The 17,063-nt window shown below is 39.6% G+C and overlaps 1 protein-coding gene across 2 annotated transcripts in view; it reads right to left on the reverse strand.

The window, feature by feature from the left end:
• The window catches only part of PRKCA (protein kinase C alpha), a gene marked incomplete at both ends in the record, with an annotated part of 142,935 nt that overhangs the window by 72,353 nt on the left and 53,519 nt on the right, over positions 1–17,063 (reverse strand). For both annotated transcript variants that reach the window (XM_084273498.1, XM_084273497.1), the window contains one exon: positions 11,676–11,758. In XM_084273498.1, the coding sequence (XP_084129624.1) occupies positions 11,676–11,758 (83 nt within the window). The remainder of the gene's footprint in view (positions 1–11,675; positions 11,759–17,063) is intronic.

The following is a 17,063-nucleotide window of genomic DNA, read 5'->3' on the forward strand; positions in this document are numbered from 1 at the left end:
TCCCAACTCCCTCAAACCTCTCACTCTTGCAGTCAGGTTGCTTTGTAACCTGCTTTTTGGACAAGGGGTATCAGAATTTTTATAAATCTTTTATACAAGCAGACTAAAAGTCACTGTTCGCTTGTGCTCACTGAAACTCTACTCAGTCCAACCATCACGATCTGCATTTCACAGCAGGGAATCAAGACTCCACAACGTGGTAACTGTTCTCAAGTTGTACTAGTGATGCCCGTTTGAAATGATGTGGTCCTGTATTTATTTATTTACACTTGACAAAGATGGTACCAGAAATAAGAACTACAAAAACAGTGGTTATCTCCTTTCTATAAATTATATTATACATAAGAAACCCCATGCAATCCTTCCAATAACACAGCAACAGTGTTTTGCTGTGATATATACACGTATTAATCTACCTGGACCCTTTTCCTTGCCTTCAAAGCTCCTGAAGTCAGACTCCTAATAAGCAATGCACTGCAAAGCACCCGTAGACCCATGTAAAGGAGTATCTGAAACACCAAAACCAGACCTAGAATACTTTCAATAGGTTCTTTTTTACTAAAGAATTATTGTTGCTTTCAACACAAGCAAAACTGTAAACACATATCCCACGTTTCACCTGGATTTTCTAGGTATTTTTTGGACTGCCAGGAAACGAGCTACAATTCACAGACTTGCAATTAGAGACCAAAAAGAAAACGTAACAATAATACAGCAATAAGTTGGATAGGGAGAAAAGGTAATTTGCAGAGCAAAGCTCCAGCATTTCCCATCTCACTGTAACTTTTATAAAACACAGTGAAGACCATAAGATTCAGAAAATGCTTTTTACAGAGGGGTTACAAAAAAATCACTTTAAAAAGTCTATTGCTGGTAGTAAGTTTAGATTTGAAAGCTTTGTGTTATTTTATAAACTCTTCTTAACTAATGCCCATGAAGTTGATTTGCCGTTATTCTACTAGTCCTCCAGAGCCTGGAGGGTCTAACCTAGATAGCTACAATAATAACCAGGTCTCAAAAACCCCTAAGTTTTGGGGCTTTTTTCTCTCTTAAAAAAAAAAAAAAAGAAAAAAAAAAGAAAAAAAGAAGAAATAAAAGTAGCCAAAGCTATGCATACGCTTTTTATAACTATTTTTATAGAGGCTTTTATCTCCTTTCTGGTCCATTCTTTGCTGGTCTGATGCTCTTGTTGCCATAGAAACAGACCTGAAGGTAGCTTTGTTACAGATCACAATGGTTTTCCCAACACAGAGAAATCTCTTTCGTGCCTCAGTTCCGCAGGTACCTTTCTCATGGGGGCAAAAAGAAAAAGGAATAAATCAATCTCTGACTCTTATATCTATTAAGTTCTCATTACCAGAATTCATTATATGCTTTTGCTTTTAGTTTATGAGCTCAGCCTGTGATCTCTGGTACTTTAAGGATTAAGTTTCATTAATTACATGGGGCACACTACAGCTTATTTATTTGCAAGGGAATAGAGGAAATCAAATTATGAATGGAATCATGACTGGCATAATGTTACTTCAGCAGAAGCATCAGGATTTCATTTTTTCAGCACAAGTAACATGCAGTTGGTATCAAATCTGTTCATATCAAGTTTCATTAGGTTTTTATAAAAATCCCACCAAGTATAGAAATGAGAAAATATTTTGTGGTAACGATATTTAATATACAGCTCCCCAAGATCACCAGATACTTCAAGACAAATCCAGTCTGTCCCAGAGGGTGAAGAAAAGTCTGTGACCTCTTTGGACCTCATGAGAATATCACTCTGATTATGGAAAGCAAAAATTAAGCTTCAAAACCAAATAAAATAATAAAAGCATGCCTATGAACGAAGCTAAACTATTCTTGATTATGCAAAGCTACCTAAATGCTTTACCAGCACCAGTTAGAGAAAGGATGGCAGCCTCTCTGCCTCCCCTCCTTGATTTCGCCCTCTCTCATCTCTGCAGTCCAGGGTCAAACCACCTTGACAAAAGGAACTTGCTCTCTCTTACAAAGTACAAGCTGTCCTTTTTTTCCCCAACCCCACTGGCGTTTTACTGGAGTTGTGTGATTTACATTAAGCAGCAGAGGCTGTACCAGCAAAAACCTAGCATTTGTTAGCAAAATTCTCCCAGCACCCCAAGGAAGCAGCTCCCAGTAACTGCCAGAGATAGGTATGCTCCCCGGTGACACATGCCAGAATTATTTGTAGCATATGGGATCTACAGTGCTTTGCAAAATTAGCCCACTCATTTTATTCCAAATTAAGATGTCATCTAATTTTGGTGTAAGAGCTGCCACCTCAAAAAACAGACAGTGCTGAAAAGGATTGGCATCCTGTGAGGTTTTGCCAGGGGTCTGTGACTGGGATGATCCTTCCAGCCAGGAAGTTGAGAGCCATTATCAGCCTTTTGTATTGGTGGGGCTTTTTAAACACGATTGTGGGGGTGGAACCTGATGGAAATGCCTATGGCTTTACATATGATATCACATGTAAGAAAATTAGTAAGGCTTAATGACCCTTTTCCCCCTAACCACCAAATCATGCCATCATATTTACAGGCAGTTGAAAGACTGACAGAACCAGCTTTGGCAGAGGCCAAGTATAAGATGACAAGGAAATGGTTAAATTCAACGTAAATTGCACAACTTTGTATAACAACTCTTAGCAAGTAGAGAATAAGGGCTGTTGTAATAATGTCAACTTCAATTTCGGGAATTAGAAAAAGTTTTGATTGTGAAATTAGCACCCAGCACATTGCTTAAGCAGCTGTAGTTACTGCTGGTACCATCGCACCCCTACCAACAAGATTTCTTTCTACTATCTGGAACAACTTTGCTGGGAATTCTCCCTTTATAATATCCCTCCCTAATAATTGTTCTCCAATGCCAACTTATGAAAAATCACTGGTATTTTTAGATTCCTATCCCTCTCAACAGAGCGGCCTATTAACTCTCACAGGGATCACCTATACCGTACCACACGTTGCACAGCAAAAACCTAGACAATAAAACCTTAAATTCTAGGTTTTTTGCTGTGTTTGCTCAGCATTTGAATTGTTTTGGGTTGGGAAGATTAAAAACAAAAAGATATTCTTTACAAATAGAAAGCTTTCAAAGTTTATGAACTTTCACAGCTCTGGGAGCGTAAGGAAGAACTAGTTAAACCACATGTCCAGAGCCAGAGATGCACTGTCTATAAACTGAGAGGCTGAAGGGCTGCAGGGCAGGACCTCCATCACTCGTCACACATCTCCTATCAGCAGGGCGTGTGGAAAGAGAGGGTTCATACAGCTCTCCCCCACCAGTCAGAACCTTCCTGTGCTCCTTCAGCAGACAGACAAAGGGAGGGAGTCAATTCCGGAACGGCATTGCAATGCAAAGGGAAGGGATGGGGATCAAAGTAGTCACCAAAGTTTGCAAACTTGTTCCCGTGTGATTTAATTCCATTCTTCCTGAGGATCTTTTGCTCCAGCTCAAAAGCCATTTTAGCTGCAATAAAGGAACGTGAGCTTTCATGCAGAAATAGAAGGTACAAGTGTATTGTCAGTCGATGATAAATTCAAACGCGTTCCAGCACGTGCACCGCTTTCAAGTAAGCAGTGAAGCCACTTCCAACAGCTTAAATGGAGGCATTTAGGGGAGCAGTGCCACAAACACCTCTGCACAGCCAGCTCACAGCAATTCCAACCCGCCTCTGCAGGAGCACAGAGCTGGCTGACCAGTAAAGCCGCTGCGATGGGCCCTGAGCAGCGGGAAGCCACCCACAGGCAGGTGAGGAGCAAATATCTGAACACAGAGAGCGCCTGCCAAGTGGTGATGAACATAAGGTGGAGAGGGTGACATATGGCTGGGTTTTATTCATTGAGAGGGGTGGGGAAAAAGCACTTGGATGCTGAAGTATTCAGGAAGAAGAGGGGAATGTCATGGGATGTAAGACACTGTCTCTGTTTAAGAGCGCTGGATGGAGGAAACCGAGGCACATCCTCCTACCACGTACCACGAACCTCCTTCAGCTGCCAGCTGAATATGAGCAGAATGTATGCTCAGTAGGTACAGAGCTCGTTTTGGTAGAGTCCTTCCACTAATTTCTCTCTCTCCAATTAAGGGTCTTAGCTCAGGACTGATTCTTTCCCAAGTGAGATTTTGTTGTCAATATACTTGAACATCCGTATTTCCTAATGCACTGTTAGAGCTGTGCACAGCATCATTTAAAAAGAGATCTTAAAAGATCAGAAACCTTACAGGCATTTTTTCCCCTACAGTTAATGTTTAAGGCTCTGAGGTCAAAACCATAAGCACGGAACATTTACTTCCTCATAAACTACTGGAGAGATTCAGAAGTCAGGGTAATCGCAAGAAATAAAATACTAATTTTTCTAATAAAAATGCCCTTTCTGTCCTGTAAAATTTGTTCTAAGGTACTTACTGCATTGACTGTGATCTTGCTTATTTTGGTAAGCTAGAACAAGCTTTTTGGGAAAGGGGCGTGGGAATATAGCCAGGAATATGACAAAAGTACATTCAATTTGTACGTGCCTTAGAACAAGCCTATTACCTACTCTGCCCATCTCATAACGCTTATACTAAACAAAGGGAGCGTGATTCATATTTCCTAATTAGAAAACTTCAACATCCAAACCACATTGAGTTGGTATCTCAATTTGTCAATAGAGGGGGCTTTATATTTTCTTTGTTTAAGGTATACAATGAAAGATTAATAAAATTATTGCATCAGAGCTGTTTATGAATCACTTCAAAAGATTCATGCAGGCTTCCCTTTAAGGGAGAATTTTTTCTCAGCTGGCAAGCAGCAAACTGCATCTTGGCAGCTCTTCCTCTTTGTGTATCTTCTGTGGGGAAGTGAGAAGACTTCTCTTTTAATTAAAACAAAAGTATTTCTAGGACAAGATCACCTATTATCCTAAATTAAGGTAGCAATAAAAAGCCCCACCTTTGTGGCAGTGACGTTTATCAACGATGCCTGTTTGCTGCTCAGGGCACTCATGATGCTGAACAGGAACAATAGTTGCTTTTCATTTTAAAAACATCCGAAGGGTTAAAACCAAATCAGACATGTCCTGCTGCTGTGCTTCATTATCCTTGGAAAAAGACTGCAAAGCTTTCTGATTAAAATCCCTTTTTAACTAGTTCTACAGTAAGTCTTAATACTGTGCTTCCACTTCAGGCCTTTTCTTTTCATGGGAATTTTTATTTGTTTGTTTTTCAGGGGTTTTTGTTGTTGGTTTTGTTTTTTTTTTAATTACCATGACCAGTAAAGCATCTTCTTTCACCCCAAAACCATCCTCCTACATATAAAGAGTCTGGAAAATAATTAAAGGCCAGTGGGGAAAACAAAACAGCAAAGAATTTTAAAAAGATTTCAGTGTTACCTGGAAATGAACAGAAAAATAAAGCCAGGCAAGATGACTAAACCCTCCAGGACAGCCCAATTATATTAATTTACTCCTGCTTAGCATGCAGCTGTGACACAAGGAAAAAGATCCTTCATAACATCTGTATCATAACTGCAGCTATCACACTGAACAGGGTAATACTGCAGTAAATGCAGACATAAGCATTGCTCCAAGTCCTCTGCTGTAATGCTGTACATTATAATTTACAAATTATAATTTCCCACTAGTCCCCCTGCATATGGATTCTTGAGGGTCAATCTTTCCCCTCCCAACTCTAAAATTATAGAAAGCATAAAATGAAAAGCACCATGGAGCCTCACAGGACTCATCTTGCCTCTCCTCGAGGTCTGATGAGGGCACAGATAATACCTGCAGCACTGCTTAGAGAAGTAAAACTCCAAATAAACATAATTTCTTCTTTCAGTAGCCCATTGCTGCAGATATCCATCACTACACCTAAAAAACTTCACTGTTATTTAACTGTCCCTTGCCACAAGCTGCCCATATGGTACCTGGTTAGAACTTGGCATGGAAAATATTCAAAGGTCATGCTTTAAAGGCCATTTACATTGTAGTTCTTGTCTAAATTCCTCTCTGGAAGAGCTGTAGAACTCTACAAGAAACAGCTTACTAAAATATATATATAAAAAAGGAACAACCATTTCCAACATAACCCTGCAGGAAATTCCTCACCTTTGTATCAGAAGAGCACTCATGGTCAGTACAGAGTATATGACCCACTAAAATACTTGCTTCGTTTTCTTCTCCACTGGCATCTTCACAATCAGTTCATTTTCATTTCTCCCTCCTCCTTCTCCCCAACCCTCAAGTGTGATTTTTTTTCCCCATTTGTTTTATTAAGTTGTATCTTAACATATGAAAAAAAATATCTGAACTTAAATATTGTCCTAAAGAGTTCTCCTGCCCTACCTTCCAGTGCAAATCAGGTTGCTAGAAGTTCTTCCATAATCCAAGGCACTGATGAAAATATTCTGCTCCTGCTGCATCACACAGATCCCCACAATTGTTCAAATTTTCAAATGTGCTTAAGATAAGAAAGCTCCCAAATAATTGCAGTATCAGGAGGCTTGTTGACTTTGAAATCTTTTCTGTGTATGTCACCTTCAACATCCATGAGGTCAGTCACCCTGCCCATGGGATGAGATGGCTTTGCCTAAACCCACATCTCTATCTTACCAACTGATCCTCTTCTAGGTCCTTAAACATTAAGAGCTCACTGCAGTCCTGAGGAGCAGAGTCAGGTTTAATCTCCCTTGACTTGCTCTCATTTCAATTTTTTTACTTTTTAATTTCTTTTTTTTCCCCTCATAAACCACCTTTAGATCTGATATTATTATAATCTGAAAAGAAAATAGTGCTGATCCAGAGATGGTGATGGCTGAGCTCTTGGGCACTCTATATTGAAGTTTTATAAACTTGTACTGAAAAAAAGAGAATACATTCAAACACTTCTTTAAATTACTGGTGACTTTTTAAAATTCTATGGGGTATTGAATTAGGAACATTTTAATAAATCACACGCCATCTGAAAACGCTTCCTGGTCACTCTGTTCCATTAACAAAGGGAACAAAGATTTCAGTCTCAATTTTAAAGTATGCTTTTTGAAAGAAAGTCGACTCATTCTCCCTTAATATTAAACAGATCTTAACAAAGCTGGTTACAGCAGCAGTCAATTTTTGAGGTTGCTCTTACATTTTTACAGCAATTCACTCAAGTTTTAAAGCATTTCATCAATGACTTATAATAGTTTTGATGAACACCGAGCAATCATCTGAGCCCAAGTGTCTGAACTGGAGATGATGCTTCATATAACTTTAGCATATAATAGCAGCAGCTTGAAATACAGGAGCTCAATAGCCTCACCATGAAAGAGCTGGCCATGAAGAGAAGATGAATTATTTCAGACTACAAAAAGCCATTAGATAGCAACAAAATAACTTCCTGAGTCGGCATTTTGCTCAGCCACCAGAGCTCACACCCTGCCAGGTGTTGAGGGAACATAACATTTTTTGATTGTGAGAATTCTGAATTCTTCTGAACCAGGATATTATTCCCTGGACCCCTACATTTCACTACTGGTCAAGGACAACACCTTTAGTCACAAGTATTATTTTCCTTTTGGCACAAACACAGACCTTTCAATCTCCCATTTCAGCTGGGCTGAACAAAGCAAAGAGATGGTGACTTTCTGACTCACCTTTATTACAGCATTTCATTTTAAAGGGATACAAATTCATCCCCTCCTTTACAGCAAGGGAATACCAGAGCAAATAAAACCATCACATGAGGAGGAATATCGGTTCACCTTTACTTTCAGGCCTTTCGGGCAGCTAGGCAGTCAAACTCTGTTAAGCACTTAGCCGTGTGGCACAGGAGCAAGGCCAGGAAATAAAGACTGGGAGCAGAACAGCCTGAGTATCTTTTGCTGTTTTGACTGTATTTAAATATCTGGAAATTGAAAAAATAACTTTTATTGCAACTGTTAGACATATTTAGAGAAACTACAGGACCTGCCAGCCGAGTTCCCCCTTTCCACAGCCAAAAAATATCTTACAGAGAGCTTTGAAAACACCTACATGATAGAAAGCTCTGCATGTGCTTTAAAGTAGTTAATTCTCTCTTTCAAAAGAGTGTTATTTTGAAGAGATGCTTCAACCTTGCCTTTTAGACACAGGTACATGTTCAGATTTCATGCAAGTTGGAATGAAGTTTGTAAAAATTATGGCTTTCCTCCCCTTTGGAATCTTCCAAACTGACTAATAAACCCCACTGCTCAGGAGTGTTCCGTGTTGCTGGAGGCAGGCAGTATGAATGCCACACTACCAGGCCTCAAGACAACCCCATAAATAAGTCCTTGCCATCGCGTCCTAGATGCCTCTGGCCTTGTTGGGAATGGCGGTGAACACCCACCTGCAAAAGCCACCTCCCCAAGCTGGCAAAGGCCCTTTTGTTCTGACTGGGAAATGTTTGGTGTATTGGAGTGTTTTGCATCACAACCTGCCCTGTCACCCATGGCGGGGCACCCACCCACCCATTAGGCCGCAGCTGCTTGTCCAAAGTAAAACAAGTGTAACCCATCATTATTCTAATGATGTCTTCATAAGGATTGTCTCATTTGTGCTAAAAGGCCAGTGCATGATGATTTTAAATTATTATAAGACATAATAAACAGTACTGTAATATTTAGTTATTATCATTTATAATTAATGCTCTGGAAATTTTCATTTCATTAATGAAAATATTACTTTTACAATTAATGGAAAGGCTACATCACTGGAGAATTTGAGTATGCAAATTAATTGTGCACCTGCACGAAATAATTTAGAAAAGGGTTTTTTTAATATTTAAAAACCTGGTAAGTATTATGATAAGCTTTATAGCATGCTACGTTTCAGAACAAAGAGTGCACTAACTCGGATAGGAGTAAGTTACTGAGTCACCAAAGGGCAGGCATTATAGCCAAACGTTTCAGTAAATTAAAGTATAACATTCTACAATCCTCTTTGTGTAATAGGACCCACTAATGTAGAGCAATTTTAATAAAACATATTTATTTTCTGTTTGCTTTTAATCTCCAAAGTGTTTCGAGGTATTGCTTCTGTGGAAATATTGACAATGATAATTTGGTAACCCAAATACTAAAATAAGGCATTAGGCTGATTTATTTAATCACCAAAGCCAAAAAAAAACCAAATCACGAAACGCAGTTAGCGATACTAAAGGTGATTAACAGCCTGTCACATAACAGATTCTGTGCCCACAAAGAAATTCTCAATAAAATAAATGGTCTCACACACAGATGTCTGCTCTCATTTATGAGCTTTAGAAGAAAACCCCTGAAGAACCCATGTTTTAAAACAATAACCAGGACACACCTTCAACTGTTACACTATATACACAGAGCCAATCTCCACACTTCCCCCTTCTAAGCTTAAAGAATTCGAGAACTTTCAGAAAAGGAAAGGTACAAAGAATAATTTTGGTTTCTTGTTTCCACCTTTGTGATTAACAGTAGAGTCTCCTTCAAGGAAATGCACTAAGGAGTACTGAGAGCACAGACAGACTGAGCAAGGACTGGCTTCCCTCCTGCATCACCGGGAGGCTCCGTGAAGGCCTGCAAACCTCTGCACTGCCTTCCCAGTGAGTGCTGTCAGAAGTCTCTTCCTTTGACTTCTGTCATTATAATTGACCTTGGCTCAGTTAAGTGACTTTTTTTACAAGCAAGCTGTGCTCTATGCTAAGTGGAAAGAGATGCTTGATGTACAGCCCTGAACAACTGTCAAAGCTCCTGAGGAATGCATGGCGGCTGCACTGGCATTTCCTACACCCTGGCCCCATTTGACACACTTAATAAACCTTTGGCAATATCCACATTGTTTGCGTAGGTAATCAACTGCTCTGTGCCTGAATGCTGGCTCCTTGAATCTCACTCCCTGACTGTGGATGTCCTTAACTTCTGGTGACTGCATCCACACATAGCAGGGCCCTTAGCTTAGTTTCTTTGGCTCTCGCTGTTGGAGTAATGCTCTTTCAGGGCATCATGGCTCTTAAATGGCAACAAGGAACCAGGACTGCAGCAGGAGCAGCTGATGAAAGATGAAGAAAAGTTGATATGAGGAGCTAAGCGCAAGAAATGTAAACAGGAAGAAAAAAAATGACTGGAGATACAGATGCAAATGAATAACCACGCATTTCACAAGCTACCACAACCAAATGTGTGGCGGCCTTGCCACACAAACCCACAACACTATGGAAAAAGATTGAAAGGTGGAAAGAAAGGCTTTGGGTACAGTTGTATTTTTACAGAATTCTGTTGATTTTAGCAATTTTGTACTGAAAAGCTTCCTCAGCTTGCAAGTGGTGATGTCTGGGGTAGGGCACTGCTGAGGAGCTGGCTCACAAAAGTCACCTCTCCTTAAGCAGGGAGGGTGCAGGGGGAAAGTTAGGAAGAGGCAGATGTTGAGGACAGCAGTGTTTCTGCCACCAACGTCAGTGTGCTGCCACAAGACTGTCAGGTTTCACCCCACCCAACTCTCTTTGTGAGCAGGGGAGAAAGACCAATGGCAAGTATGACCGAGGCCAACCCAGTTTGCTCTCTGGAAGTGACCACTAGCTAAACAGCAGAAACTGGACAAGGCAACTATGCTCCTAACTCAAGCATTTTTCTTACATACCTAAATTTAGATTATGCAAAATGTTTAAAAAAATAAACTGGTTTTAAAATTCTTCTCATTTCTTTGACACTTCCTTCTATTCAAACTTAAAACCAAGAAAACTTTTTAACATCTCAAATTTTCCAAACCCCCCTTGTGGCTTCTGCCCATATATTGTTCATTGATCCCATGGCTAGCATACTAAAACAATTCATGAGGAGCTCATTAAAACCTAGGAAGAAAAGTCTTCTGGTGCATTTCATCAGAGGAGATAATAGCCTACAATCTAGAGCATGAATACGTTATAAGAAACAAAACAGAGCCGTTCAGACAAAGAACACTTGGAATGTATTGTTCCCATAAGCAGATGTTAAATTACTTCACTGTAAAGTGGAATTTATAAAACCCAAAGAAACGTTATTTTTATGTGAACAAACAAGATTAGTTTATTATTTCAGCTGGGTGACACAAAATTCTTGTCTCTCACCACGCAAGCAGATGTGTTGAGAGTAAAAACTGGTTGTCAACCAAAAATGCGACGTGTATCTGGAAGTATACAGAATGGGAGGATCCTGACCAGCACACAACTCAAGCATGAACATCATTGTTTGAACAAACCTATCCCAGGTTAAGCCTGCTGCCGGCTCAAGATTAAGCTGTCATCTGATAGGAGCTCTAGATCCTTGTGTGCAGAGAGGACAAGGACCAGAGTCAACTCTGAAGTTACATCTTGAGATAAGATTGATACAAAGAAAGCTCAGAAAACCCCTCAGCCTTTTCTGGGAATTGTTAGGATCAGATACAACCAACATAAAGCAAACAAAAATAAACTGCTGACTTAACGGCCGGGTAAACACCTCGGGGTTGCTGTGTTCTGAGGGAAATTGTTCTTGGTCACACACTCTTTGTCTGTTTCTCACCAGAAATAGATCTTACAGCCCATAAATACTCACTTCAGAACTGTTAAAAACCACTCGGCCTACAAGTAGCTATCATAAAGAGTCTACTGATATTGTTTGTAATTCATTCTCACAGTTCAGTGCGACATCACACTATGTGTAAAAGCAACACAGTAAATGTCTCTGTACTTACATCAGTGTCAGGTCCCTTGTCAGCCCCAGGACAAGAGAAGGTAACAAACTCATGGCATCTCTTGTGAACCACGAAACAGCAAACTAGTAAGAAAAGGGGAAACAACAGTTAGAATGGCATAGGTTGATTGGCTTTTCCCATTGTAACACATGTAATTAAGGAAATAAAACTTCTGGACACATATTTCACCTGGAGGTCAATGAAAGCAGAGCCTGATGTTAAATAAAGACACACAAGAAAGGCAGACATCAAGTAAACAGTATAGTTAGAAAGGAGATAAGCATGCACTTTGAAAAATCTGAAGATTGCACACAATAATGAATTTTTAATGTTTAAAACAGCCCAATGTGATGAACAATTCTATGGAGCCACATTTCCTGAATCCAAATCCATATGTGTAACAGAAACTGTCGATGTGCACTCAGGCAAGAGCAGGACACATGAACGAGGAATGTTGGGCTGGAACAACACCCATCTGGGTATGGGGTTTGTTCACCTGCACGCCGTGGGGAAGAGAAGATGTCTACAAAGATCCAACATCTTTCCTAGCTAATTACTTCTGTGAGAAACCAAAGCTCTGAGCGAGGTCTGTTGTAGAGAACAAAGTGTTCTCATATCGCAGAATGGCAGTAGATAATGGGAAAAGAAAATTAGCTCCCGATTACAGTATGACTTCCATTTAAAATTTATGAATTATCTCAAAGAACTTTCTCTTTCTGAGATAAGGAAAGCCTATTTTAAATTAATTATGCCACATGACTGAGGTTATAGATTGTCACAAAGCATAGGTCACACACGTCTGTGTCCCCAAACCACATAAAAAGAACAATTTGCTTGAGTATGCTTACTTTGAGGGGGTGGTGTTTGAGCTTTTCACCATCACTACAGGTTCTTTCTTAATGCTAAACTCGGATATTTCAACAAAACAGAACAATCTAGATTTGAGATTGTGAGGATCCTGGAGTAAAGACCACACCATCAAGCAATGTGTTGGGAGATGATAATTAAACCGTTCAAAAGTAATTTATCATTTCTTTACAGATAAAACACTCCCTGCACTCTTCAAATTTTGCATTTCCAATAGATGAAAACACACTATTTCAAAGCAGACTTCTAAAGAATAAAATAGATTTCAATTGATCAGCAATTGCAAACACTGAATTTCCTCAACTTCAGTGGAAACCAAATTAAATTATCTTGATTTTTCTCAACAGCTCATTTCCTGAGGCATCCTCCACAGTTCTCTTTCCTATCTAAAATGCATATGAATTTCTTTTACCTAATGAAGAGAGCTGAGAAGGATGTTATCAAATGCACCTTCCTGTCACTGCAGCATTCAGCAATGGTTCCATCATAATGCCAGGCTGGTCTCATTCACATCCTTAAGGCAGCCGTCTGGCCTTAGAGAACTCTAATCACCCTTGTATCTTTCTCCAGCTATTTTTCATCATCATCCCATGCAGCAATTGTTTCCAACTGTTCTATTTCTGACATGGCATATGTTTATTCTTTGGGCAAATGGAATAAAATGGGCTTTGCTCCACTGATTCCAGATAAGCTCTGCTGACTTTACATGAGCGAGAGTTCTGGCTCAGTGTGTGCTGCCCACTTGGTCGTCTCGTTTGTTAATCAATCTAAATCCCAATGAATCCTACAATTATAATTTTGATGGCTTGTTTCTATCAACTGAAAGACCACTAAGTGGCAATTACTATTAATATTACTTGCAGCTGAAAAATGTTTCACTTCCCAATCGCATTTTTGGTTCCAAACCTTTCACTCCTGAAGACAATAGCCTGATTTGTGTTTGCAGGGGCGCATCACACGCAAAAATCATCTCGTTACAACCTCCAGAAAACAAAAAGTTTGCTAATCACTTTTGTACACAGTGATCATACAGTTGAAAAATACATCATCATTATCTCTGCAAAAAATCAGAGGAACATCTCTGGGCACCAAGCTGCTTTACCAATGTCTGTCTTGTAAATGAGGATCTTTGCATGGCTACTCCAACTCTGCCTTTACTCATAGAGTGTACATTACAAAGCCTCTGCACATTTGGGCATCTATTTTGGACAATATATCTGTAATACCATAGTCACATCCCACCTCTGAGCTGACAACCTCATGCAGTATGTTAAAGAATCCAACCAGAGACAATGTCAACCTTGTTTTTAATATGATATATCCTAAGCACTAGGATAGATAGGTAGATACATGGGAACAACAGTGCCACTCTTTGCTACAGCCTCGTGCTACAGTTATGAACTTTACCCACTTCCTTGAAAATTATACTAATCAGGCTACAATGGAAATGGCAGTTCAGCTGCCAAAATAAGTAAACCAGACAGCATTTGTCCTTTCAGGTACATTTTCAAAAGCGACACTTACTAAGACTTCAATTATCAATGTTGACCACTCAACTATTAAAATGTTTCAGTCTACTAACAGCCTGACTGCTACGTCCACCTCAACACTGACAGTCTCAATTCCTCTTCCTCTGTTTCCTGTTTGTAATGGGTTACTTATCACCCGAGAACTTGGTTCCTTAGTAATCAATCTAAAAACATCAGACCTGTCACCTTTTGAGAGTATTCAAATGAGAACCAAATAGTTTGACGTTAAAATATGGACTAGGCAACCCTCACGGAACCATACATCTAAAGGGCAAAGGATATAGGTGAATTAAAATCCCTTGTTAGCAGACATCATTTCCATACATAACATCTAACTTTGGATTTTTATCTTGAAATCCAGCCACTGAAGTCTATTTTAGCACTAGTTTTTCAACAAGTTCTCCTTATTTCACAAAGCAACACAGAGCATTAATCTAAAAATTTACTTAGTTCAGATAAATGCAAACAAAATGCTGGCTACCTAAAATAACATGCTTTTTTTTTTTTTAGGAATAGAGAAAAATAACTTTTCACTTGTTACTTGCTTTGAAAAGATGTTAGTAGCTTCACATCGCTCATTGCAGCTAAGAAGTCACATCATGTTCACCACCTTGTAATAAAAGTTATATTACACCACTTCGCAGGGACTGCCAGGAAATTTGTTGCTTTACATTTTAACAAGGGTCTAAGCAGCAGCAAGCTGGCACACACTGCACATAGTAGCTCGAGAGCAAGTGGTGTCTCAAGGCTGACAGTTAAAATTAAAAAGAAAATTATTGAGGTACTTTCAAGTTTTGACAGGATGATTTTGATCTGCGGAATATATGATACGGTTGTGAGCTCCCATCCTTCCCAGCTCTGGACTTGCTGGAGATAAATACTCTCTTAGCAGCTCTGGGAGGGCACAAGGAGGAAGGGAGAGAACAAAACAGCCCTTGTGCTGGAAAAGCAGCCGAACTGCGAGTTCTCCACCTCGCGCTGCAGCTACCAGGCTGATCCCTCACCCTCCGTCCTCCCAGCAGTGCCGCGGACAGACGAAAATGCTAAACGGGTGTCATGAAAACAAGGGAGCCTGTGGTAAGGAGCCTTCGCTGCTTCTCAGAGCAAACAAGCAGAAGATTCACTACGTGATTTGTGGGATTTATGACACGTACAGGAGGGCAATTCATTCTACCAAACACTTCTCTGTGGGTGCACAGCACTGAGAAAAACATGTTGTTGTTAATAATATATCTAATTGTCATCAGTCAGAGTTACAAGGCACCGCTGTAAATTTCAAGCTGTTTTCTAAATTATGTGATGCATGAAGGCTATCATGATATATTGTGGGGTGAGAGCTTTCTGCTAAAAATACTGATACTAGGAGCTTTCATATATGACACAGACCGGTGAGACAGAAGTGAAATATTAGAAGAATAAATAACAGAAGCAATCTTCTCCATTAAATGATCTATAAAGGAGAAAAGCCGTTGCTGAGTCCCAGTTGGCCACCTATATGTCCCAAGAGCTCTACAAGCACAAGCAATCTGAAGAACTAGGGGCAAAAACATCAAGACAGAAGTCATACACTTTACAATTTGGAGCAGTTAGAAAAGTCCAACAGGCATTAAAAAAATATTGAAGAAAGAATTGCTTATATACTCCACTTTTGGAATAAAACCAACAGGCTCTGGGAGTCTCTCTCACAGACATAAATTTCTCCACTGCACCACAGTATTTATTAATTCGGTAAAATAACTTAAGCTGCAAATCTAAATGGTGGAGAAAATACCTTTCTGGACTCTAACTGAACTGCCAGTTATCATCTGAATCAGTGATGTTTTTTCCAAGCATCTTTCACTCATTTTTGTGATGGTCAAGACTGTTCTCACAATAAACTTAGAAAATCTTAACCACCATAAAAATTGTGAATTACCTTTCATCCAAACAAGTGCTAAAGCTGTGGCTCCTCTGTTACGCCATAGTAAGTTGCCCAACAACAGGTATACATATTCTTGCCTACACAATTTCTTTCTAGGTTTTGAGTATTAATTCTTTAAAGGAAGTGGTAGGAGAGGTCTGACTGGCAACAACAGGGAACGTGCCTCCCGTACGCTCCCTATTTGCCGCTGGGTTTCCGCTTATGGGTTTTATTGTTGGGTTTTGAACAAGAATTGATTCTGAACTGGACTAAGGATTTACAATAGGAGTATAATAAGCGTGAAATTACTCTCAGAGCATACTAGAGAAGTTGAAGGGCCTCTACAGTAGCTTGGAGCACCGCATGATTTTTATGTGGCTGTTTCAGATGCTTTGCATTTTGAGCGAGGCCACAGAATTTCCCCAAGGGGCCCATATTAGTGGCTGACTTGTGTTTCCCGCACGACACGGAGCACTGAAAGGATCCGTCACATGGCATGCATTAGTTCTTTCTGAGATTAAATACAGCAATTACATCAAACGGAAATAGGGTACACTACTTCAAAATAGACAAATCATTTAAATACCAACTGCATTTGTTATTTAAATAAGCAGTACTGTTTAAATACATGTACTAGCAATGGATTAAACGCAGGAACAGGGAATATTTCCAGAGCAAGAGTAACAATTAAGGAAGAGGATTTAGCAATACCTGTCTTTCTCCTTTTCTGAATATAGTGTAACTTGTAAAAACCCCATGAAAAACCTGTTTGTATTAAATATAAACAAGGCTGTTGGTTATAAAACAAGCACAAGTCAGAAGCTACCTCTGAATGTTATTAGCATACTGAATCCACAGAGAAATGTTTGAAATTGCATTACCCTAACTTTTGCAAGATATATAATTTATAACACTTTGGCTGCTTTTTCTGCCAATGCTTCACCCCATCTAGAAGAGAGTGCTATCTCAAGAGAGGTCCCGGGCTAACACTTACAACTGCTATATGCAATCTTTTCACTTGGCATTTACAACAACTTTCTCACTAAAGCAGCCTACAAGCCCGGTGAGATACAGCCTGTTTCAGGGTAACAT

Source organism: Gallinula chloropus (assembly GCF_964237585.1).
Source record: "Gallinula chloropus genome assembly, chromosome: 20".
Classification (NCBI taxonomy): Eukaryota; Metazoa; Chordata; class Aves; order Gruiformes; family Rallidae; genus Gallinula; species Gallinula chloropus.